The 25,480-nt window shown below is 44.2% G+C and overlaps 1 protein-coding gene across 2 annotated transcripts in view; it reads right to left on the bottom strand.

Annotated features, from left to right (window-relative positions):
- Positions 1-916: 916 nt before the first annotated feature.
- The window catches only part of GRIN2B (glutamate ionotropic receptor NMDA type subunit 2B), a 205,557-nt gene continuing 180,993 nt past the window's right edge, over positions 917-25,480 (bottom strand). For both annotated transcript variants that reach the window (XM_065841208.2, XM_071801049.1), the window contains exons 9-13: positions 25,203-25,432; positions 9,043-9,203; positions 6,758-6,945; positions 4,696-4,934; positions 917-2,863 (exon numbers count right to left, since the gene is read on the bottom strand). In XM_065841208.2, the coding sequence (XP_065697280.1) occupies positions 956-2,863; positions 4,696-4,934; positions 6,758-6,945; positions 9,043-9,203; positions 25,203-25,432 (2,726 nt within the window). In that variant the 3' untranslated portion in view covers positions 917-955. The remainder of the gene's footprint in view (positions 2,864-4,695; positions 4,935-6,757; positions 6,946-9,042; positions 9,204-25,202; positions 25,433-25,480) is intronic.

Genomic DNA, 25,480 nt, shown 5'->3' on the forward strand with positions numbered 1-25,480 from the left:
ACTCTTAAGTATGTCACAACTAGTCAGCAATTCACAGCTAATGAACCAAGCCTGGGTCCCTTTTTCCAAACTCCTCTCATATCAGTGCAAATCAGCATCTTCTGTCAGAGATGCCAGCAGCTTCCCTGACTTCAGAATCAAAACCCACTTTCTTTCCATCTCTCCCACTGGTCTGCCACAGATTCAATGGCTATAATAGCCATAGTGAAACCACTAGCCAGACCTGCAAGACAAGCCTTCTCTCCCTCCTCCCACACTCGCCCAGCAGACAATTCAAAATTTTAGCATGAAATTTCTCGGCATATACGCAAATATATATATATGTATATTTCAGCCCTAAACCCCCATAGACTTCACAAAATTATGTAATGAGAATCTCAGTATAGCTAACGTATAAGTGCATCATCAAGTTAGTTGTGTTATTCCCTCTTCACTTTCTCCACATCTTCAAACACTACTCTTTTTTAGGCAGTTTTAGGAAGAGTTGCCTGAGCAAGCGTATTTTCTTGCATGTCCATTACATTGCTTCTGCTGTCTCCTCCTGTCACTCACACACGTGTGTGTGTACACATGCCTTTCTCTGCCAGGAGCCAGCAAAAGTGAGATGCTAGAGTCACTGCTGCTCCCCCTCAGCCCACCCCTTCCCTGCCTTTTTCTCCACTTCCTGAAATCACGAGCGAGGATATCCAACTCCGATGTCACTGTAAAGTGCAATGGTCAGGAATGCAGGAGAATGGGAGGAGCGAGAATATGGAAAAAGAGATAAAAGGGAAAGAGGAGGAGGAAGAGGGGAAACCAAAGAGGTGGCACTTGTCACCAGTGCTGCACTACTCAGAACTCCAGTATCCCACAAAGTAATGACAACTCAGGAGAGTAGCCATTGGGATTGATCCCACCCCGCCCTCCCATGCTCCACATACACCCCCAGTCCCTCCCCGCGCTCTTCCCTTCTCACTCAAACGTCAGACTCAATACTGGAGAGTTTCTCATAAACATGCCCGTTGCTGGAGCCATTGAAAGCCCTGGGGTTTTTGTTGTTAGGCACACAGGGGTTGGACTGGTTCCCTATACAGATGTCCTTCTGGAAACGGGCTGGCACAGCCCCATGAAGGGCTGAGACCACCGGCTTGTTGGTGGTGACGATGGCTCGGAAGTCTGGCCTGGCTTTGGGCCCTCCTGCCACCACAGGCTGCCTGAAGAAATAAGATTTGCTGCCATGGAGCAAGCATTGGTCATCCCCGAAAGTGGGGATGAAAGGGTTTTGGGTGACCCGGTCGGGGTAGAGCGACTTGCTAAGCATGTAGCCCCCGCTGCTGCCGGGGTTGTTGTGGTGGTGGTAGCTGGTGGCGGGCACTGAGGACTTGTTGTTGGCAAAGGTGGTCTCACTGGCTGGCATCTCAAACATGTGGGCATAGGGGCTCCCCTCTAAAAAGCGGCCCTTGTCCTTGAGGCTGACGCTGCGGGGGGCCAGGGCTGAGTCATCCTTCTGCAGGTCCACAAAGGTGTCATAGGAGTGCTGCCGGCGGAGCTTGTTGCGGTTCTTCTTCTGCACCTTGGAGGCAGAATTGGAAGGGCTCTGAGGATATTTGGAGGAGGAGGTGGCACTGGTGGCCACGGGCACGGGAGCAGGCGGCTGGTCCAGCTCTTGGAGCGAATTGTCCTCACTGATGTCATACAGGTTACCTGCTTTCTTGCAAGCCTCACAGCGGATACAGGCCTGGCGGGTGGAGTTCTGCCCCACCACCGATGGCGTGTAGTTGTGAAGCTTAGAAGGGCAACTACGGCAGAAATTAGTCCCAGGCCGATCCTCCCAGTCTAGATTGGTCAGGTTCTTCTCCCATGGTGCTGGGACTCCGCTCACAACGCCATGCTTGTGCTCATTGCCTCCGCCAAACTCGCCCGAGCCGTGTTTGTGGTGGGCCCTGTTGGTGCAGGATCCACTCCCTCCTCCTCCGGCATCACGCTTAAATTCATCTCCCCGCTCTTTGTAGATATCTGTCAGGTCCACGTGCTCCCAGTGTGGCGAGTTCTCCTTGGCCCGAAATTGATCCAGGTAGAAGTCCCGTAGCCCTTCCTTGTCCCTGAAGTAGCGCTTGTGGTCGGGCGAGCGTGGCGGGCGCCGGCGGTAAGCCAGCTCTATCTCGTCGAACTCCCGCCGGGACTTGGCAGAGGCCGGGCGCTTCTTCAGGCTGTCCTTGTACTGCTGCTTCCGTCGCTTGGCCGCGTTGCCCTCAATGTTGCCATAGGTGACTGTGTGAGTGGAAATGTCAGAGACATCTGAGCGGATCAGGTCATCGTGGGCCCCGCTGCCCCCGTAGCGGTCACTCTTGAAGGAGAACTTGCCGTAAATGTCACCCAGTTGGCTGTGCTTGGCAGGAGGTAACCCCAGGTCTAAGGGCTTCTTCCCGATGGACCGCGACTGGGCGTTGAAGGGTGGGTTGTCACAGTCATAGAGCCCATCAATGGAGCTGGTGCTGCCAATGCTGTGGGGGCGGTGGTGGTGGTGGTAGTGGTCCTGATAAACATTGCTGTCCTTCAGCTGGAGGTTGCCAAAGGTCCTTTCCACCTCACTAATATAGTCACTAAAGAGGTTCTCCTCACAGGGGGGGTTGTTGTAGGACTTGCAGTCTGAGTGGGTGAAGCTGCGGCGATGCTCGGAAATATCATAGACCGACGACTCGCGGCGGATAAAGTCCAGGGCACTCTGTGGTGAGCCATTGACTCCTGACAGGTTGGCCATGTTCTTGGCTGTCCGAAGCAGGCGGAGAATGTTGGAATGGGTGTTGTTCATAGTCGCCGTGGGCGAGTTCATTGCTGACTGGCGTTCCTCGATGGCCACGCCATGGATGCAGCTATAGATACCCTGAAATGAGAGAAAGAAGGAAGGTGAGTGGTCCTGCAAAGAATACACGAAAAGGGACCTGGACTGGGAAGCACCTTGTGCAGCAAGAGCATGTCCCTGTAGGACAGCAAGGCCTGTCAGCCTTCTGTCGTGAAGCACAATCAAATCAAATTAATTCAGATCTGCTCTACCAACCCTTGCTGTTTTGCCCCTCTTTTGCTCCCCTTGCATTTTTTCCTTCCCCTCTATTCCTCTTCCTCTGGTTTGCAGGATGCAGGAAGACCTGCTTGCATCTGTAAGAGTTACTCAAATCTAGCAGGTGTAACATGGAATCGCAAATGGGCAAAATAATATCTTTGGGAGCAAAATCATCAAGACAAATGACTCTGTGTGGATGAGAGGAAGAAAGCCTGTTTCGGCCCTTGAAATTCATCTGGACATCAGTGAATCAATGAGACAGAAGCTATCTTAAAAAGGGAACAGCTTCATTTGTCATAAACTTAGCTACATTAATCTTCAGTACAGATTAGAAAAGGAAACAGAGAAAGAGCAGGACTGCCGAATAGGTATTTAGGTCTTTTGCATCTGGTTGAGTGAGGTACAATAGAATTTTTAATTGCATTCTGTTAAATTTAACAGTGATAAAAGGCTCCAAATTGACACCTTGAAAGCAAAAGTCCTCTATTCAACCTCAAATTGGGCAGCAGAAGTGCCTGATTCCTCCATGTTCCCCACTAGCTCTTTTTATCCATGGCATGGACTGTTTGCCAGGGCTACCCCTAGGAGCACAAGGAAAGGGGCTCATTTATTCCCTGGCCTGCCAAATGGCACCTGCTGATTAATGTCAATTGTGAAATGGACACGATCACACCATGTTACCATGGTTTCTCAGCAGCTAGCAGATGATTAACACTTTTCAGAATTTTCAGCAACCTGTCCCATGTCTAACAGATAACCCCAGAATAAAAGAATCTGTACTTAGCTAAGGATGACCAAACACAGTCCCCCTTCTGAGCTCCAGACTGGACCAGGTTGGAAGCTAACAATGTAGAAGAGAGGCTATGCTTCTATATTCAAAAGACTTTGTCATTTCTCCTCAGCTATATATTATGTGGCAATTATATACTCCCCGCACAAAGTAAATTCTGTTATATTGGACACTGAGGTCAAAAATGCCAAGATTTGACCTCACTTCAGAATGGATCAGGAGAAGGGAGCAGTGGTTTGAAAGAAGAAAAAAAAGCTCCAAATGGGACACTGCTACTGCACTAATAGCACAAAAATGACTCAGAAATGACTAGCATCTGCTTTAAATGTAAATATTTTGCCCTAAGGCAGATTTGCACAAAGCAATTGCTAAGTTCATGTGGTCATCCTCTCTGAAATAATTTCTCTGTGTTTTAGGGCATGGATTTTGTTTAGAGACTTTTGACTGTCCATGATAGCACATTTCTGGTCAAGATAAGGTCAGCTGAACAGCTGTAATATAGAGGACAATGAAAAAACTCCTGAATTTCTGATTATGTTGTCCACCATTACTTATTGTCCCCAAATTTGGCTCCTCTCAACTCACTTTGGAGGACCAGACAGTTACCATTACCTTTTCTCTATACTGCATTTTCATTTCCATGTGAAATTTCCATTTCTGTGACCATAATCCAGCAGAGACCAGAGATGTCACAGAAAAAAGTTAGATGCTCTTGCAACACTAACGATGGAAAGATGCCAGCCCTTACCCTGCAGACTACCACTCTATGCCACCTGTGTTAGTCTTTGTGGATTTCCCCCCACTCCAATACCTAGGACTGTCTGAATAAATCCTTTATTCCTCCCCGCTAGCTAATGACACTCACCCTGCTAATGGAGAAGACCACACCAGGCTTGCCAGAGCAGACACCCATGAAGCAGTGGCGGAATTGCCAGTAGAAGAGATGCTCACAGATGAAGGTGATGAGACTGAGGGCCATGGCTGCTCCCAGCATGTAGAAGACACCTGCCATGTTATCTATATCCAACTGGCTGCTCATAACCTCGTTCTTCTCATTGTGACAAATGCCAGTGAGCCACAGTGCTTCCAGCTCCTCCATCTCGCCTAGAAAGGCAGAAAGAAGTAAAGAAACAGGTTAGATAGGCCTGAAATGGCTAAAGAGCTCAAGCTGGGCTGGGCTGAAAGCAATAAGCTGATCAAAGGTCATTTCCAGTGGCCATGCTCTTTTTGCACATCTATTACATCCATGAAATATCCTGACAGTCATTCTGAAAGGGGCAGGTGCAATTTATCAGGGGGAAGGCAACAGGATTTTTCCACAACCAGACATTAGAGACAAAAAGCTGTACCACAGAACACAGCTATCACACTTGCCAAATATCTACAGTGAGATCCTGAAAAAATTGTCCACCAGATGACTGAAGACCTGGCCTCATAAACCTCCGCTTCCATATTAGGTCAATGAAGGGAAAAATCAGTGACTGATACCGGTAGACAAAACCAAGTCACTTCTAAATGAAAACATTGTACGTTTCCAGCTCAAAAATCAAAATGTTGATTTTTTTTTTAAATCAAAATGTCTCATTTTGAATTTGTTTCCATCTCTTTCCACAGCTCAGTCAAAGTAGGTGCAATGTTCCAAAAAATATTTATGCATTTTTATCTGTTTTTCTTCCCTTCAATTTTGTCCAAATTCATTATTTCCAAGCCCTTTGACCAATCAAAAAAATTACTAATTTGTATCACCTAGGAACAAATGTTCTGTAGTCTAATTTCATACCCCACTTACTCCCTTTATGCTATTTTCAGGAGGGGAGAGAGAGAAACATTCTCACACAGACCAAGACATTCAGAAACAAACCAGTTTTTCAGGTTGGCAATTCTTTTCACACTGTTAAGAAAGTTTGTTTTTCACATTTCCAACCTCCAGTCCAGTGACAGGGAAAAAATAATCTGTATATTTATGTGGCACCGTAGCACAGTCTTTAAAGCTTTATGGAGAACTTAGGTCTTTTCTTGAAATAATAAATATTTCTCTGTATAGGAGATAGAATACCCTGTCTGTCAGGTGGTCAATTTTCTGCTGAAGTATATCAGAGCTATGTTCTTTCCATATTTATTATACCATATGTTATGTTCAGAATTCAGAAAAAAATACTTATAAATAAAATAACCTGTGAATGCTATTTATTCAAAAAAAGGACACAGAAAGATGTAACATGGAATGGAAAGGGAAAGCCAGGAAAATATTTTCTAAGAAGGAGCTCCTTATCCCATGAATATTTTTTTTAGTAATAGCAATTTCTATGTAAAGGTTGAGATGGACTAGGTAACTATACTGTTCTGATTAAAAATTCACTTCAAAATATGCTTCTGCATCTCAATTCCTTCTTTGTTTTGTTTTGGTTTGGTTTGGGTTTTTTTTGAGGTTCTGGAAAAACTGAGTTAATTCTTTCATGCAGAAATATTTATGCTTTAATTTTGCAAACTCTGCATGGCTTGATCCTGTCTAGAACTATAAAGCATGGGATGACCACAAACTGTCGAGTATATTTAGTAGATTCGGTCATGACAAAACCTCAAGGATAGTGAAAAGTTCACAACAGAAATCTTGTTTTTAAAAGACAGCCTTTGCACAAGATATCTTTCAAACACACATCTGAGCTGGTTCTACGAAATCTTTAGTGGCTTGAAAGATGGCAGATGATTAACACTTTTGACATCACTTTTGATGATACTGCTACCCTGCATCGGCAACATAAAACATCCTCATATTTTTGGAGTAATACCTCTAACATACTCTTGTTAACAATGTTCTGTTCTCAACTCCAGTCTGTAGCACCAGAGCTAGGAACTTCTATTTCTTACATGCAAAACATGGTATTTCTTAGGAAAACTCCAGCTCCTCCTTTTTTCTCATCACTTACCATCTCCAAAAAGCTGTAGAATGGCAAGATCAACCTGTCGCTTCCAGCCTGAGTCTTTTTGGATGGCAATGCCATAGCCAGTGGAGGCAAACACTTTCCCACTCCCAATTGTCACCAGCTTGCAGCCTTCATCTCTGCCAGCCATGTAGTTTAGCACTGCTGCATCATAAATGAAAGCATCCAACTTCCTGCACAGGCGCAAGAAACAAGAGAGGTATAGTATAGAAAAGATAGAGTCTGGATGAGTTCAAAGGTGTTCTTAGGTAAATAAGACAGAAATGAACCTCTCTGAAATAGACTACAATAGGCTGCATCTTCACCTTCATCAGAGTTAACTAAAATCTGAACCTAGAACTTGTCCACAGGTGAAGGTAGATTATAAATGAGGACTGTCTATTTCTTTCTGACTCTTCGATAATAATAATTTCTGATCTGAAAGAAAATTTGAAATACAAACACTGTAAGATAAAGATGAATGAGGAGGAAGTAAAGGGGATCTATAGTCCTAAGAATAGCTTATATTTCTGTACTTCATTTCATCTCAAAGGAACCTAAAATCCTTTATAAAATGCATCAATATTAGATAGCAAAGTAGGGTTAGAGTAAGGAAAAAACTGTTATCTCCCATTCAAACTGATAGCATGACTTAGCTGAGCAAAATGTGATTTTTTCAGATTAAATGTAGTCAGAACATCATGTTTAACTCCCCAGTTGCTGTGGAAAGCACTACTAATGTCAAGTGTCCACGACAAAAGCTGTATGGTTTACCATTATGAGTAGCTCTGTGGTGAAGTGTGCTCAGCTGAAAACCACAACAAAAAATTCTGTTTCAACACAGAGAAATCCCCATTATGGGCTGGGATGGGTAGACAGCACAGCAGACTGACAAGAGCCTTCCTCTCGCTGCAAAAAAATGATCTGATGTGGGGGGCAGTCTCAGAGGACTACATCTTCCATGTAGCCAAAGACAAACGGTGAATAAATCCTCCCACTAGATCTGAAATGAAGCTCTTCCCGATAAAAGACCAAAGACCTTCCACCTTGCACATTCTCACACCCACACTATCTTCTCAATACACCTCCTGCACATATATTTCCAGTATGGTGATTATCTCAGTTCAAATGCGTATCTGTGGGGAAGCCTGTCCAAGAGTGGATATGAAGCCAGGATGACATCTACCGCAAGTGATGAACTCTAGTTCATCCATATATTTCCAGGACAGAGAATATTTATTTCCTGGATGATGACTATCCTGGCAAATGTACCTTCCCAGGATGGCATCCAACAATGGTACAGTCATATATAATGGGCTGAGTGTCTCTGAACCTGGCAAACAGGTTTAGGAATATTCAGTCAATCTAGTAAATAAATTGGCTGAACATCTTCATTTGTGCTATGGCATGATCTTTCTCATAAGGGTGCAACACAAGTGTAAGGAAGAATGGTTTTTTGTCACTGGGGCTGGGCTCTGACAATCAAAATGGTCCACTCTGGGAGGAGGTCTTTAATTACAAAGGACAAAGGCTTACAAAATGGCATTTTAGGTTAGATCCTTTACAGATTCATTGCTGTTAAAATAGGACGAGCTGTTCAAACATATTTTTGCTAATAATTTTTCCCACATTTCCAAAATTAGCCAAGGAAATGCTCTCATTTTATATACTTCCTTATTATTCAAACAACATTTTGTTCAGCCCTTGATATTTAAATATTCCAGAGAGAAGGGCTACTTCCAAACTATTTGCTTCAAGCACACCTTTCATTACACTATATTAGCTAGTGATACACTGGGGTGGGATTAGTCTGACAAGGATTGTTTCAGCTTCCTGAATAACATAATCTTTTATACACAGAAGGAGAGAAAACAAAGGAATTTCCAGATGACAGTATAAATGCTCTGAAAAAAACTTTGTCCACAGAGGTCTGTGAGTTTTTCCTGTGTATGCATAAGGACCCATCAGCATGAAACATCTTGAGGAAGCAGCATCTTTGGGACTAACATGCACAAGGCTTATATACACAGGGATACAGAAGATCTTCTTGTTTTTTGAAACAGTCTTATAAACACAGCAAAACCAGAAACTCTTATACAAATTTCAATAGAAAAACATGGCTAAGAGAACCACAAAATTATTCTCCTGTGCTTTATGTGGTCTTGTTATACTTTTAACCATTGAATGATAATGGAGGCTCATTTTCCAAACCCCACACAAATTTTTTCCAGGCAAGCATGTAAGGAAGTCAGGTTTCTGTGGTGCTTAAGCATGGAAGAAGGAAGCCTCACCCAGTCTTCAGCGAGAACAGTGCGTCATCCACCCCCCTCTGATTGAACTTCACCATGTAGCTGTGCATTTCAGGGTAGTTGTTGCGAATGTTCCTTTCTGTGCTGCCATTGGGAACCGTCCCGAAGCGGAAAGGGGGTGAGAAGTCATTGGGTTTCTGGAACTGGGGAGACAGAAAAAGAACATTTCTCACAATCTTTCAGCAAGAAACAGTCGTCTGGATGGGACAACACACTCTTCTCAGGAGGTAGTTCTGATTTCATTTTACCATCATGTAGAAAACATTACTGAGGTGATATTTCACTGTTTTGAAACAAGAAGTGAATCTGAGCAACCCAATCATTTTGTCCACTCTGTATTAAGTGCATAAAATAGCCAGTGATCAAAGATTAAAAGGAGGTTAGATAAAAGGAAAAAGGGAAAAGGCAACAGTGGCTCTGGAACACAGTCAGAGAAAGATTTTCAATAAAATCTGTGTTCATTTTATCCACAAACTGTAATTTAGTTTCTACGGAGTATATTTTTCAGCTCTGTGGATGCCTTTGCACTTCCTGATTCTGACTGAAGTAGAAAACTAATTAATGAGGAGAGAGGCCTCTCAGAACACCTCACACCCACTTCACCAAACAAATGATCCGCTTTCAAACTTTTGGGCAAATGTCCCAAATGAAATGCTATTAGTGGCTGCAAGTCACTAGTAACATTTGATGCCCAGAAAAGAGCTGGCAGAATACTTCAAACCTCTTGCTGCTCCCAAGAAATACATTCATCATAACATTCCACTATGGCTGCAAGGCTGTGAGATTTTGTTTGCCACTTGCTTAACTCAAGTCATAATCAATGGTCTCTGGGGTTTTATGAGCAGTAAAATTTAGACTGTCAATTATCAAGACAGCTTAAAACCCCTAGGAGCAGCAGACAAGAAGGAACACAGAATTGTAAGCCAGGAACTATATAAGCAGTTAAGAAAAGACACAATGGTAGGTTACATGGAGGGGAGCCGCCTCCACTCTTGATAAACTAAGGAGTGGCTTGCCTGGTGCTAATTCTCAACTGTGACTGTATATTCCTGAGAAGCACACTAAGAACATGCTAATGGTCAGACCAAACAGCATTAGTTCACCTGGTACATGAATACATGCAGGCATGTATTGCCACCTCCTATAGCAGCTACGTGGCTGCAGTCTGTTGTCACAGCTTATAAAACATGCAGTTAAGCATTGTTCTTGTGTTCCACTCAAAACCAGTTTGGAACCTGATGAAGTCAGCTGAGGAGGCCAAAGCCACTAAAGCAGTGTATCTTAATCATAGCATCTCAGCAATAAGGCTGAACAGCAGCTGTGTCTGTGGGTAGGTGAACACATCATTCACATCACCTGTTTCTATGTACCAGTCAACCCCTCTATCTGTGCAAGGAATCATCTCTACAGTTTGGATGGCGAAATGGGCTGGCTTGTATGTGCACACATGAGTGTGTGAGAAAGAACACATGTCATACTGCTTTAAGCCAATAGAAAACATGAGGACTGTTCTTTGAACCACAGGTTGGCACATCACCAAAAAAAAAGAGGTTTCACATAGCATAAAACAGGCAGTAAGGTGGCTCTTAGAACCTAGTCACACTCCCTAGGGATAAAGACAAACTCAGAGCTATCAAAACCTGTAATGAAAATAAACTTTGATGGGAGAAAAATCACTGCAGCATGCTAAAATTTTTCTTTCTTTACCAAGTTGATTATAGCAGCAGCTTAGGGGGCCCACCACAAGAAGGTCATGGCTATATCAGACACAAAGGAACACAGTCTCCCCCCGACATACTAAAATAGGAGTTTGCAAAGTGGGCAAATTGCTTCCCCAGAGGCTGCAGAACCCAGTCTTAAGGGCAGATGGGGCACACTCCATCCCCATGAAGCCTTCCAACAGGGTAAAGTCAACAGGCCCAGTCATCAATGGTGTGACCTCAGCTTTAGCACATCCTTTGGAGAGGCAGCAGCTATGACAGCCTCTCTCTGGGCCTAAAGAGTGTTAAGAGAAAAAGAAGCCCCATCCAATGTCCATTTTATACCTCCACTCTCCATTCCCAGTGATAGAATCTCTAGTTTTGTCTGCTTCCATCACTGCATCTATGAACTGGAGTAAGAAGTACAATAGAATCAGGCAGGGCTGTGATAAGAAAAATGATTCCACCTCTGAACTATCTTCTGTCCCTGCTGTGTTCAAGAGCTCATCTTAGCAGCCAGAGGTAAAAGGCTCTGTATTTAATCTTTAACCTCCTAGACAATCAATCAATAAATTAAAACATCCCTCTTGAAGAAATGACTGTTTTCAGCAATTGGAAAAGCATGTTTCTAGAGAAGGAAGCCAGGCTGATGGCTTCTGCAAGACCACATACTGCACATTAACTCATCATCCCTTACCCCCTGCTCATTCCTCAGTCAGAACAGACCTACAAATGCAAATTATTCACCACACACCCACATGCACACACTCTTCAACCGAAGCCTACTGAACAACAAGAGAGGAAACAGTCTGGAAGGGTTCATATGAGACCCACACCAGAGATCTTTAACTTGAGTGGCTAAGAGGAACACACATCCCCAGCCACCTGGTCTGGTGTTAGCAAAGGTGAAAGCAATTGATGCCCAGCTGGCTTGACAGCCCTTGGAGCCAGAGAAAAGCAGCTAACTTCTTCACATGTGAGAAGTAATGGTGGTATATGCATGCAACTTTCTCGCAGGAGATGTCAGCTGAAAAATCCCCATGTTTGTTGCTACGCAGTGGGTCGGTACAGCTCAGTCCAGGGATGGAGGAATCTCCAAAGAGCTCTCCAGAACCAAAAACTGCTACATTTTTCTGAGCTCACTTCTGCCTCACGCAGCTCATACAGAAGAAACAAGAAGACATGTAAGCCTCCCCATAAAATATGTAAGACGGACGGGGAAGGAGTGTGTCCTCTCCTGCCAACATGGTGGAGGAACGTGTGTGGAGAAACTGGAGAAGATCCATAGGATAATTAATTGATACTGTTTTCAAAGAGTTCAGTAAGGAAAGACACATCTTCTGCCAAGGGCTGGAAGAGTGGGCCTGGGTCAGAAGTGTCAGCCCCAGGGAAGGAGGGCACTTCGGCAGGCTGGTCTAGAAGGGGTCTGAGAGACATGAGACAGAAGCTGAGACACAATGCAAGGGCCACTACATGGAGGCAGCCTGTGCAGAGGTAATTATAATGCCTCAGTAAATATCGACAAAGGAATTGACCACAGATATTGACAGAAAGGATCAGAACTTAGATTAATCAGAGAAGTTGCCCATCATTTCATGTAAATGTTTTTCCTGCTAGAGCCCTAAGTCACAACTACTCTGCCTTAGGCATCTGCAAACACGAGCCCTGTAAGGCTCTGGCAAAAAAATATCAGGGGAGGGGAAGATAAGCAACTGCACCTGTTGCTGAGCAAACCCAGCTGCAAGGAGTCACACGGAGCAGCAAACAGGGCTGTACAGGGTCTGCACTTGTAGGTCCTCCACCTGACACTTCCCTGCAGCAGGAGCCTTGTCCTGCTGCCCAGCCCTGCCTTCCTCAAGAGGTGACTGCTTGGGAGGGAACCTACAGGGCTTGGCTGCTGCCCTGCATCCAAAGAGCCCCAGGCAGATGTGCATCTCACCTGCAGGCTCCCACTCAACCACCATGGAGCCTCAGTCATGAGATGTTCCCCTTGTATCCAAGGTGATGGATGTGACACACTGTCACTCATGAGAGAAATCCCTTATGGAGCTGGTTTCACATCAAATGTGGTGGGCAAGTGGATGCTAGAGATCGGGGTAGGAAGCAGACACCAAATCTGCCTGAAGGGCTGGGGTAGCTTTGGGATATGAGACATCTGTGTTGAGAGCCCAGCAGCTGCCCGCCTCTTCAACCTCTCACTCCACAGATTGAAATCAAGAAGCATTAGGTCCAAATCAGACCATGGCTTTGGTAAAGTAACCTCTCAGAGTCATAGAGCAGAAACCTTCCTGCTCTGGAGAGTGATAAACACACAGACTGGGGGCTATTAGCACATTCAGAGTAGAGAGCCCCTTCCCCGCTCCCCCCCGCAACTCGGCATGAGAGCTGTTGGCAGCAGCAGTGAGAGCGGGTTTAAGTGACTTGTCTGGCAGAGCTGTTTCATTAGCAATTTGGAGCCGTGCCGTGCAGAAAGCAGCATTGTTCTCAGATGTTCGAATATCAATCTGCATAATGAAACAGGTGATAGGAGCTCTTCCCATTCAGGCAGCCACGATTGGAGGGGATTCAGGAATGGGAGGAATGGGTTATGTCTAATTGGCCACAATTAATTTGATGAGAATTTTTTTTCAATATATTGTCTATCACCAAATGGTTCCTACAGAAAAGCACATCTGCACTTATTTATCTGCTTGATGTAGGCCCTGTTTACACTGTAAAGTGTTTGCCAATAGCATTGAAAGCAGTTTCTCAAACTCAGCAAGCTCTCAAACAAAAAGGCTCTTTTTTATCAGTCTATCTACTTTTACAGTGCTTAAAAAAGAAATAATCCCCTGCTGGACAACATAATGAGCTAGCAAAACTCAGTGTGAGTGTGTGTATGTACATGTGTAGTGCCTTACCCTTACACGGCTTCTTTGGGAGGGCTTCTTTCACTTTGTATGGCCCAGACCCTCAGCCCCACAGCTCTGACCAATGAAGATAAGGTCCCCAGGCTCAGCTCCTCTGTTAGTTGCAAGTTCAAAAGAGCTTGAGCTCGTGTTAGATACTCCAGGTTCAGCTCATTTGCCTGAGTGTTAAGGACCAAGATGAGATGCCTCAGGGAATTTCATCCTGGGAGCAGGTCTCTCATAGTCCCTTTGTCAGATTTGCCAGGCATCTGGGGGTATTTTGGATAATCCGGTACACCTGTATTGTCTCTAGACATCTACATTGGCACAGCTGAATCTAGACGGACATCTACATTGGCACAGCTGAATCTAGTCACTTGACTATTTGACCCTCAGGACTGCTTCTCCCACCAAAAGCACAGGGAGCCAGGTGCTGTGTGTAGCAGACAGCTCACAGTGCCCACCACTCTCTTGAACTTGCCCATCAGGGCATCAGGCACAACCTTTTGTGCAGGTACCATCAAGCTGCACTCTGCGTTCTCTTTTGGCAGCTGTACAGCCAGCAGATATCTGTTGTGGCACAGGCCAAATATCTCAGAAAAGATGGCATTTATTAGTGAGCTGCAATGTAAGATTTAGTGACATCAGGCTAGACAAGCAAAGTCCATGCTTGAGTTCATAATTTTAGCACAACTTCTCTGCATTGCCCAAATACAGGGACAGACTTTTTAGCAGGCCCTGTTGCAATAGGACAGGGGGTAATGGTTTTAAATTAAAAGAGGAGAGACTCAGTCTGGACATGAGGAAGAAATTTTTTATAATGAGGGTGGTGAAACACTGGCACAGGTTGCCCAGAGAGGTGGTAGATGCCCCATCCCTGGGGACATTCCAGGCCAGGCTGGATGGGGCTCTGAGCAACCTGATCTAGTTGAAGATGTCCCTGCTCATTGCAGGGGGGCTGGACTAGATGACCTTTGAAGGACCCTTCCAACCCAACCTATTCTATGATCCTCAATTATCCTCTCTTGCTCTGGTTCAGCTGTATGCCACTGCAGTCAGCTTGCACTTATCTTCATTGCCTGAGAATCCAATCAGGCTGTTTGCATGGGAGCTTCATCCAGAACTTGTTAAAAATTAAAGAGTGGGTCAGTGGTTTTCCAGTCTAATACTAAGGTAGCTGTATGTCTACACTGAAGTCTTGATCTATCACAGTAACATGTCTTGCCCTAGTTGCTTTGCTTCTATATCCTCTGTTTCAGACAGGAAATAAACTCCTTCAGAGTTAACGGGTAAGTCTCAAAGAGAGGAGGCTTATCCCTTTCATATCCCCAAAATATGACATTTCTGTCCCCCAGTTGCACCATGATCAATGCCACAGAATCATAAATCTGGATCTGGCCATGAGAAGATGCGTGCTCTGCTTTGTTCTCTCCAGTGGGTCTCTCCTAGACATCACCATTCCTGACAGCTCTTCATTCAGCCTGCTGAGGAAGATGGCTGGTGCTGGGGATTCCCCCATTCCCTGGACAATCTACACCAGGGCTTTACTATTGGAAAGTTCTTTCAAATATCTGAACTAAAGCCTTCCTGCTGCAGTCCAACTACAATATCTTCTGTTAACTTCACCATGGACAGATAGAGCAGAATTGTCTCTTCTTCTCTGAAAGTGCATTTTATGTTTTTGAAGACTGTTGAGCTCTTTCTTCTCCATGTTCTCACACTGGGGCTAAAGAGGCCTGGTTTCCTCAGTCTGTCTTTGCAAGATGCATTATCGAGACCTGCAGCCATTCCTACTGCTGTCCTTTGGCTGTATTCAGTAGGTCTTTCATTGACTTGCCTTTGGTTGGTGGACATGCTCTCTACCATACCAAGAATAATCTAATTAGGACCTTGAGATGCTGAGAGCACACTACACTAAAAAGGCTCACAGCAAGACAATAAAAGCATTGCTAGTGAGAGTTAATGCTCATTATTACTCTCCTCAGTGCTTCTCTATGTTATATCCTATTCCCTCTGTCTTTAGTGCTTCTCTATGTTATATCCTATTCCTTCTGTCTTTTAGTTTTGTCATCTGCAGCTTGCGAGTTCTTTAACGCTGTAACTCTGTCCTGATCTGCATTCAGGTGGTGACCAGTTTGTTTCTGGAATGTCAATCATCACTGCCAGCACCAACTTCAGGGCTTTTATTGTATACTTTTCTTTATCCAGTTTGATTGTGCACATAGGAACATCCACATAACTGTGCTCCATCACCTGTCCTGGCAGAGGAAGTGCTCTACAGATTCCCAGAGTGGAGCCTACTCGATTAGTATGTTGGTGCAGGGCATTTTTACATTGCTACAATAGCATCCTAGCTAGGCGTGTGCCAGCCCAACAGTGTAGGCAGAAAATCATAATGCAAACCTAAATCACAGCACTGGGACAATAATCTGTGAGGAGAGCAGACTAAAGAGATTGTGCAGCTCTTTCCTCTATTACTCATTGATCTCTTGTAGAGCTTCATTCCTAAAGCATCTCTCCCCTCTGCACAGTCACCTAGTTTTGACATTATGTACATTTTTTACTCCAAGGTGGAACTCACAGCTATTTCTAAGTGACTGCAAGTTTTCAGATCCTCCTTTTACCCTAGCTCTGATTTCCTCACTTCTTCTGCATTCCTTCACAATATCACCCTCCACCTCCTCAGCAGCAGCTGGGACTTCTCACAGATTAGAGTCCAGTCACCACATCAACTCTTCCTGATTGTTTGGCCCAGTCACAGAAATCAGCCCTAAAATTGCAGTGGCACAACTCCAGTTTCTTGCCTTCACCAGTCAAACAATATGTGCCTTGATTTATTTAATAATAAAAAAAAAAAAGCAATGAACAGCATCAAATCCAATATAATGCAGTTTTGGGAGGGCATAAAAATACCTTATGCTTCCTCAGCCTTTGACTTTGTGGTTTTTATTATTATTCAGTACCTGGTGATGTTTCAGATTTTCTGGTCTTGTTTTGCGTAGTGCTTTCACCCATGAATTCCTCTAGATAAGTCTGAGAAAGGAGTTATCAGTGCAGCTGATTGCAGCAAAGTTGCCAAAGAATTAGATTAAAGTCATTTTTAAAGGAAGATGTAGGGTGGATCAGACCCACAAACAAGAAGAAAAATATCTACGAATGTCTGGTGGTGAAACAGGGACATGTGTGGGTCAGGGAAGGGAACAGAGAAATCTAGGGACAATGCAGAGGTGGGGGGGGGGCAGGTGAAAGCTAAAGAAAGGAGTTCAAATATAGCAACTTTAAAAATAGTTGCCCTTGTAAAATAACTGAGATGAAAGCAGAGATCCAATTGGTGGAAGAAGCCGCCATCACATGCAGTTATTGCCAGAGCAATGCACACAGTAGGATTGTGCAGCCTCTTTGCAAGCTGCAAAGAGCAGAAGATGGCAAACCTCGGGCAGTGCAGCATCGCCCCAAACAGATGATATTTCAGGGGTCTCAGGTCTTCCTTAGTCAGGCCTACATGGGCTTGCTGGGACCACACTGCTTTTCTGCTGACCCAGGTGTTACAGATGCACAAGGTCTGTGGGGCCACTCCAGGATGAGACCATCACATGTGGATGGAGTCCATCCACCACCAACAAAACATATTTCTTCTGGGTCTGCCAAGTGTCTGAGCATTATGCAGACTCTGTTCAGCTTCTCCATTCAAAAGGTAACACTAAGGCTTTAAAACTTCCTCAGGACACATTTGGCAAGCTATCAGCTTCTAGTCATTCACGCTGTTACGTGTCCCTCAAGTTCGACCAGACAACAAAACTGTAATGGAATCACTGAACTTCACCTGTCAGAGATGAAAGCTCCTTGCACAGCCCTAGTATAACAGATGTGGTATCAGATGAGCACAGTCATATCTGTTGCAATTAACTGGGTTATAGGTTCTTAGCTACAGTACACTTAACTTCTGCTTGCATGCATATAGAGGATGTAGATCATCTGTTTATCCCAGTATCAAATTATGCCATGTATTCCACCCTTGGAAGTCAGCTTCCTTTGAAGTTAAATACAATTGGGCAAAAGGCACCTACTGAATAATCCCAGGCAAGCACAAAACAGAAAATAGTGAGGCAGAAAGATGCCAGTTAGTACACTTACGTTAACATAATTAGAAGTGTAAGTGTTCATTCAGAGGGAGAAAATTAACTGATGAAAAGGACCTTGAGAGGAGAGGTGGCAGCTAAGTACTGAGGAGTTTGAAATCTGCTTTGTTTGCACATGAGACAGCTAGTTAACAAATTATAAAACACAGAGGAATTCAGAGGATGTAGTTTGGTGGGGGAGCGTTTCCATTTTCAGTGAGAAAGGCATGTCAGAGCACCAATAGTAGCCGGCCTGCTTCAGCACCTTGTATGTGTGGACAGTAGGGTGAAACCCTGCACAAGCCTGGCAAACCTCCCAAAGACTTCACTGGGGATAGAATTTTCACCCAAATAATCAGAAAGGCCCAGTCATCAAATTGCACAATTTCTTAAGCACCTCTGTAGCCAGGGAGTCAAATCAAAAAGCAGGGCACTTGTGGCAGGGCAGCTGAGGGATCTCAGCAGCATCCCAGAGGTGGGAGATAACACCTTCCTTTAGCCTTCTGCAGAAAGCTGCCTCTCATCTGCAAGGAGACGACAGAAGAGGAATGAAAGCCACAACTCTCCCTTGTGAGTCCTGGGGCACTGGAGCAGGTACACCTGAAGCAAGCGAGCCTGCTGGGCCACTAAGACTGAGAGGGAGTTTGACCTTGAATAGCCAAAGGCCTGAGAGAAGCAGGCCTCCTTTCCACCAGGTGAATTAAAATGCCTGGGAAGATACAGCCTGCCAAATATTTATCAAGTATATGTATGTACATAAAACTTCAAATGTCACAGTCAAAAGGGCAGGGGGGAACTGTTGTATGCTTTTTTTAATCCTGTAGATCTCATTCTTCCATCCCCTCCCCACCAGCAATTCAGCCCTGATCATTCAGATGAAGGAAGCCAGCTCTCATTTCTCAGGCTGCCAAATCCTGGTGGCAGGGCCATTGTCTTTTATTTGACTGCAGAGTGCCAAGTACATTTATGGCACCATATAAATAATAAATAAAAATATTCATTGCTTCCCTCTCCACTGACTTATACTGATGCGAGAAGCAGGACAATCCTTTGCTCTCCCCCTCCTTCCCCCTTTACGTAACTCTCCAAAGACGTTTTAGTTTTCCAGACTGCCAAACAATTAGCACAGAAGCGACCAAATGTTCCCAAAGCCTCCAAAGGGTGTGCTCCAAGCAACGGTGTAAAGGAATATAAAAAGGAAGAGTGAGTGGTGCCCAAGGTCTGGGAAAGGCCAGAACAGCGTGGTGGTGGGAGCACAAAAGTTGGAAGCTAAGGACCATGCCACAGGTCCATAGCTGACATCCCTCTTCCAGCAACACCCATCCATGGCAATGGCAAAGGATGAATTAAGCCTACAGTCTGAGTATCCCGTCCTTTTGTATCTTACCTGCTTATGTTCCCGACTAACCTGCATTTTAACTGGTACTAATCCAAATGAGGCCCATTACAAGTTTTTACTGCCATTAAATCCCCCAACAGGAAAGAGAAAATCCTGAGAGACTGAGTCAAGGCTAAAGTATATCGCAGCCTCCTCACCACTCTGCACTAGGCAGCTCTGAGCTTAAAAAAGAGAGGGAGAATGACAAAGAAAGTAGGACTAAAGTGGGGGGAGAAAAGTGTGCTTGAAAACCCACTGACTTTAAACATTTATAGCCTTAAAGCTACTGAATCGCTTTTTAGCACACAGGCACAGAGGTTTGTTCCAAGGATCTCAGAATGCATAAAAATTGTGCCAATCTGAAGAGTGAAGAATGACTAAACCTATGATAAATGCACCCATCTACAACTGTAAAAAATTATCTGAGAACATATTTATGTGCACAATAAATGTAAGTCACCAATTAGAAAGATATATTACTAACATGATACGCCGTAGCTGTTTTTATAGCTATTTATTAATATGAAGACTTTAGCATAATATGCAATTACACAGATATATACTGCACTATGTAGTATTTGTAAATTGTTCATACTATAGTAACTGATGATTTACAAAGAGATGCAGAGAAATCATCAGATTTTAAGGCATAAAATTTCTGACTATCAAAGCTCTGAGTTTTCTACACTTCATTATGAACCAACGTTTGTAAGCAGTAGTTGGTACCACTAATGTTACGTATAAAGGTCATATTTAAGCGAAAGACTGAACACAGTTCAACTTATTTACAGGAAGACATGCCCCTAGAGAAGTTCTGTGTAAAGAAATTCAACTCTACCCCACAATGTAAATTTTGGGGGTTTGGGAACTTTCCTTTTTTGTGTGTGTGTGTTAAGTAAGGTGTATCAGACTCTACGCATTTTAAAAAACATTCTGTTTTATCACAAGAAGACAGAGTCAGAAGTGGCACGGTCTTACTTCTGTTTAACTAATTCATATCTTCACAAAGGTCTCCTGACAATAAAAATCATACTGCTGTTGAAAGGACTGCATATTTTTTGCTTCTGGACATCACCACATAAAATTTCCTTCGTATCGTGCAGAAATGTGTGAAAGTGCCACAAATGTCCATCTGTTGGTAGTCAATGTGCAATCCTGTGGAAGATTTACACTGCATCCAAGCCATCCGGTTAGACAATCTTGCCCTTACAGACCTTACAAGGTACAAGACTGACCCCCAATTTTGGTCCCCTTGGAAAATTTCTAGCTGACAGATACACTCACTCTGCATTTTTCCTAGACTTCTCCAGAGCAAGTATTTGTTGTACAAAAGCTGCAAGCTCAGAAAAGCATTTAACTTCAATCATGTGAATAATAGCCCATTGACTTTAATGTCGCCACTCATGAGCACAAAGTTAAGCACATGCTTAAGTGTTCTGCATATCTGGGATCCTTGTATAATTTAGATTTAATGTGACGCAGAGTACAATGTGGGAAATAATTCATTTTTCAGTTTCATGGCCAAGCATCTATTACTGCAGAAATACAGCAGATACTTTTTTTGCAGGTTTTTCAGCGAGACTTTTGCTTTGTACCAACTTGAAATGTTTCTTTCACCTCAGGATAACGTCTGTTGTTTTGTCTTCCAATTATCTCCTTCTGTCCTTTTCCTCTGTTACAGAAAAAAAAAAATCTTTCTTTTCTTTTTTTTTTTTTTTTTTAATGTAGGTCAATTTTATGAGTAGTGCGTTTAGAAAATTAAAAGTAAAAAATATGTGTCAGAAATATCAAACAAAGTATTTTATTTCAACTATACTAAAATGAGCTACTTCGGCAAATATCAGAATTTCCTTCTGCCTTCTTGTGCCCTTCCTAAATTTTTTTTTAAGTAAAAATGTTGACCAGTTTCAACTCCAAAATTTAATTTTTTGGAAAAAAGCATATCTATCAAAAATTAGCTGACCTATGCTGCATAGAAACAGGCCTTTTGTCTCAACATTTCATTAACATCTTAAAAAGCAAATAAGTCAAATACGTGTGAAATTTCATCAATCTATATTAATTTGCAGGCATGCAGAAATCCATTTCTCTCCTTTTTATGTCAATTACAAAATTACCATTTTGATACTTTATTAGTTTCTTTGGCATTTCCAACTAATTCATGGGCATGGATAGTATTTTTTTATTATTATTAACCTTCTGCATTCTAAATTATTTTATTTAAATGCCATGCTGGCTGTCCACATTTGCTTTTACTCTATTATTCCTGTATATGAATGGAAATTACGTATAGCTATTAGATTATTTCACACATTAGTTCATTTTATATAATCTTTCCTGTATTTATTGCCTTCGTTAGACTGAAATACCGCAGGCACTTGTTTCTCTAATGTGTCTGAAGCTCTCCCCTTATTGGAAATTGGGTTATATCTCCTGATTACAGTCAGATGCAATCCAGACTCGGGAGCCGACTGCAGTATTCTGCGACAGGCCATCATTACCAGCAGGGTTTTTGCAGGAGGTCGTGGCCACAGCATCCCCCCACGTGGACCCTGGAGGGATGCACCCCGGCAGTGCACGCAGGGATGCTCTGGCTGGGCTTGCCGGCACTGCCGCTGAGGGGCAGAGCTCCAGGGCCAGGCAGCCGACCCGTCCAGCACAGCTCTACCCCTGCCAGAACCACATCCAGCCACTCCACCACACAAGGTGGACCTGGGGAGGCGGAGGGTGTTGGTTTGGCATCTGTGCAGGAGGAGAGTGGTTCAGCATGCCATGAGTGCAGGGAGATGGAAGGGAGATGCTGTCAGAGCAGCTCTTTGCCCACAGGATTCACAGGGCCGGTGCTGTGTTCGGGGAGGAGCAGATTTCTCCTCCCTCAATCTGCTCGTGGCTGCACCAGTGTTAAGGGCCGCAGCTTGATGTATGATATAGCAGCTGCAGGGGTTAACATGGAAGCATTAACATTGTGAGCTGGATTCCTGGGTCAGCTCTGACCTGTTTTGGGTCAGCTGAGCAGAAAGTGGTGGCACTCAGCAGGGTGAGCATCACTTGGGCCAGAGACAGAGCAGCAGAGGTCACTAAGCTCCATCCACGGAGACTTCAGCCACCCTCAGCCCAACACACTACCCTGGCACAGCGGTGTCCTCTCTAACCCAGCTCAGACAGGCCTGCTCAAGCATCCACACCGCACAGCGAGGACACGACGTTAGTCACTGTCTCGTATGTCATTAGGAAGCAAATGCTGGGGCACAGCCAAGGCACCATCCAAGTCCTTAGCTGGAGCGTTTCAGCCTGATTTTCTGGGGAAGCAGCAGGTCAGCAGCCGTAGGCACCTCTTGGAGCAGCTCTTTCCCAGGCAAGGCCCAAGGAAGAGGGTCCAAGGAGACCCTCAGGGTGGCTGTCACAGGGTGTAGCCAGCCTGACCCTGACAAGCATTTCCGAGCCAGGCACAGTAATAGCTTTTGTGGGTGCATCTGGCATTTTGGCTGCTGTACACTGCCAGTGGGACACTTTCCTCAGGTACTGTCACGCCACAAAGACATTTGCAAGCAGATCTGGGTCTAGACAAGTAGCAACAATATCCCTTAAAATAACGAGCTCTTTGCCTATCGGCTTGGATTACATCTTCTGCTGACTTCTTGTGCTGGACACAGCTGCCCTTGCCAGCTGATGTGGCAGGATGAGAAGCTGATCTGCCTCACTTTTGCTGTGGACACCAGATCACACACTGGAGATAAAAGAGACTGGATGCTGTAGTTATTCCTCTTGGCCACCTGGCATTGGTCAGTGACTGCCTCCTTCGAAAGTCTGAACTGGCTAATTAAGGGGGCAGGAAAAGGGAGGAAGAGCACAGCATGCCGTCAAGCCTGACAATATTCAAGAAGCATTTAGACAACACCCTCAGACACATGGTGTGAATTTTGGGGTTGTCTTGTGTAGGAACAGGAGTTGGACTCAATGATCCTTGTAGGTCCCTTCCAACCCAGGGCATTCTATGATTCTATGATGATTGCCCTTGCATGTGGCTGCACTCTGCACCTCAGCCAAGCAGTGCACTGGGGGGGTGAGTGAAATGCAAGCAGCATGCAGGCTTTGGAAGAGGGAAAAGAGGAGACTGAATTCTTCCCAGATCAAGGCATCTTGAAGTAGTGTGACAGATACCTGGATGGCTGCTCTCAAATTCTGCAGGGCTCTCTCTAGATCAAGCCTAGTAGATCAAGCTCATCCACTCACATCTTTTGGATGGAGATATGCCCACCTGCCTTTATTCTCTAGAGGCACCAGTTGGCCTTCAGTGTTTACCAGCCAATTTTCATCTGATTCCAGATGCTTTGGTAGATTGTAATTTTATCCAAATGTTGCACTTGCTGTTGTTGCAGCTGTGTTTCAGGCATACTGCAATGATCTGAGTATGTACTGTGGCCTTTCTCTTCCCCAAGAAACAAAGCACATATGCTTTAGGATAGCAAAAGCAAACACAGGTATGTTGGCAAAGAAAAGTTGAAGAAAATGACCTCAATCCAATGCACAGAGGGAGCCCTACTGTGAAACAGACTAAAATATGCCCAGAGACCTGTATCCAAAGGCTCTGTGAAGCTCCAGGAGTTACCGCTTTCAATTGATATTTCATGCACATATCTCTGCAGGTATGAAGAATATCTTGAAAAACATGAGAATGAGAGTGTTGCTTTCTCTGTAAGCCTGGGCACAGCCTGAAACAATAGATCGCAGGTATGAACTATCCCATTTAGCTCAGACAGTTGAAAACCTAATGATGACAAACTAATGTTAACGCTGATAGGGCTGGTTGGTTTTGAACAGTACCTTTCAGTCTGAGGGAGTCCACAGCTTCTTAAGGAGTCTCTGCAAAAACCTCCACCTAGCAGAAAAGCACCTTCCCCCCACCCCCTCCTCAACACAGCACATTGCAAATGTAAAAACAGTGTGAAACAAATTGAGGTTGAAATTAAAACAAGTAACAGGACTTCTGCATGGATTGTACTATTGTGTGTCATATTTCATTCCAGGAAAAATCAACAAAAGGAAGAAAAAAAAACCTCTTAAAAATTAATCCACCACAGAACTTCCAGCCTGCTGCATGGGACACTGTATACACAGGGGGCCTGGCCACAATTTATTCCTAGACTATCATAGGGGACACAAAGAGACAGTAACTATAGCCAGTAGTAAACCAATGCATGCAGTCCTCTTCTTGTTGCTACCTCCTATAGCAACATGCATGACCTATTGGTATTTGGTTGCCCTATAATGGCATGACCCCTTAAGTAGCCCCAGTGATTGAGTAACAAATTCAATATAGGCAATCAAGCCTCACAATACTCAGTTCCTTGTGAGTAACCTCACCACAAAACAAAAATCAAGCCGTGTGCAGTGCTTCAGATCCTCATGAACCAAAGAGTGCTACCCTGCATGCATGAGCAATCTCCTCAAAATCCTCAGTGCACAAAGCCCAGCAAAAGCAAACGCTCTGTGAGGACAAAATGCAGTGCATGTAAACAAGGCAGCGAAACACACTTTGAACAGGAAAAGATGTCTTGTGCTAAGCTTCCAAAGGCCTCGAAAAAATGACAGTATAACTTCAAATGCCAGCAATAGTGAATCATCAAAGCCACACCGATTTACCCCCATGGGCAGAACTTGTTCCCATAAGAAACTAACAGATCATGTTTGCTAGCCCAGTGGCCAGCATTCTTGCACAGACAAATTATTTCATCCTGAAAAAACAGGTTACAGTCATTATGCACATTGTCTCCAAACATCTGTTAATTCAATTCTTGCTGACAATCAAGGTGTGATTTGGGATCGTGCAAACAAGCACAGTTCAGTTCTGTTTCTAATTCATTCCTGAAGTGCTTAAAACATGCTAAAATGCAACTGAATACCAATGAAGAGCAATTGTTCTATTTAAATGAGGGACTAAAGCTATGATGTGTCTCTGAAAAAAACTGAACACTTTCCCCATAAAAGCAAAGAAGAGAGGGTAGAGCAGCCTCTCCTGTGGAAAAGACTGCTTTGGGGGTTTGGGTAGATCTATTACCTTTTTGTCGCTCAAGCCAGACACCTGGTCCACATATTCCTCTTGGATCATGAAGGCAGCCAGGTTGGCAGTGTAGCTGGCCAGAAAGATGACAGCGAAGAAGGCCCACACCGACACCATGATCTTGCTAGTGGTACCCTTGGGATTCTGCACTGGCACAGAGTTGTTGAAGACCAGCCCCCACAGCAACCAGATAGCTTTGCCAATGGTGAAAGAGGGACCTCCGGGCTCTGGATTGATTGAGAAAATGATCCCACAGTGAGCATTTCAGAGTAAGT

The sequence above is a fragment of the Patagioenas fasciata genome, chromosome 1 (genome assembly GCF_037038585.1).
Source record: "Patagioenas fasciata isolate bPatFas1 chromosome 1, bPatFas1.hap1, whole genome shotgun sequence".
Lineage (NCBI taxonomy): Eukaryota > Metazoa > Chordata > Aves > Columbiformes > Columbidae > Patagioenas > Patagioenas fasciata.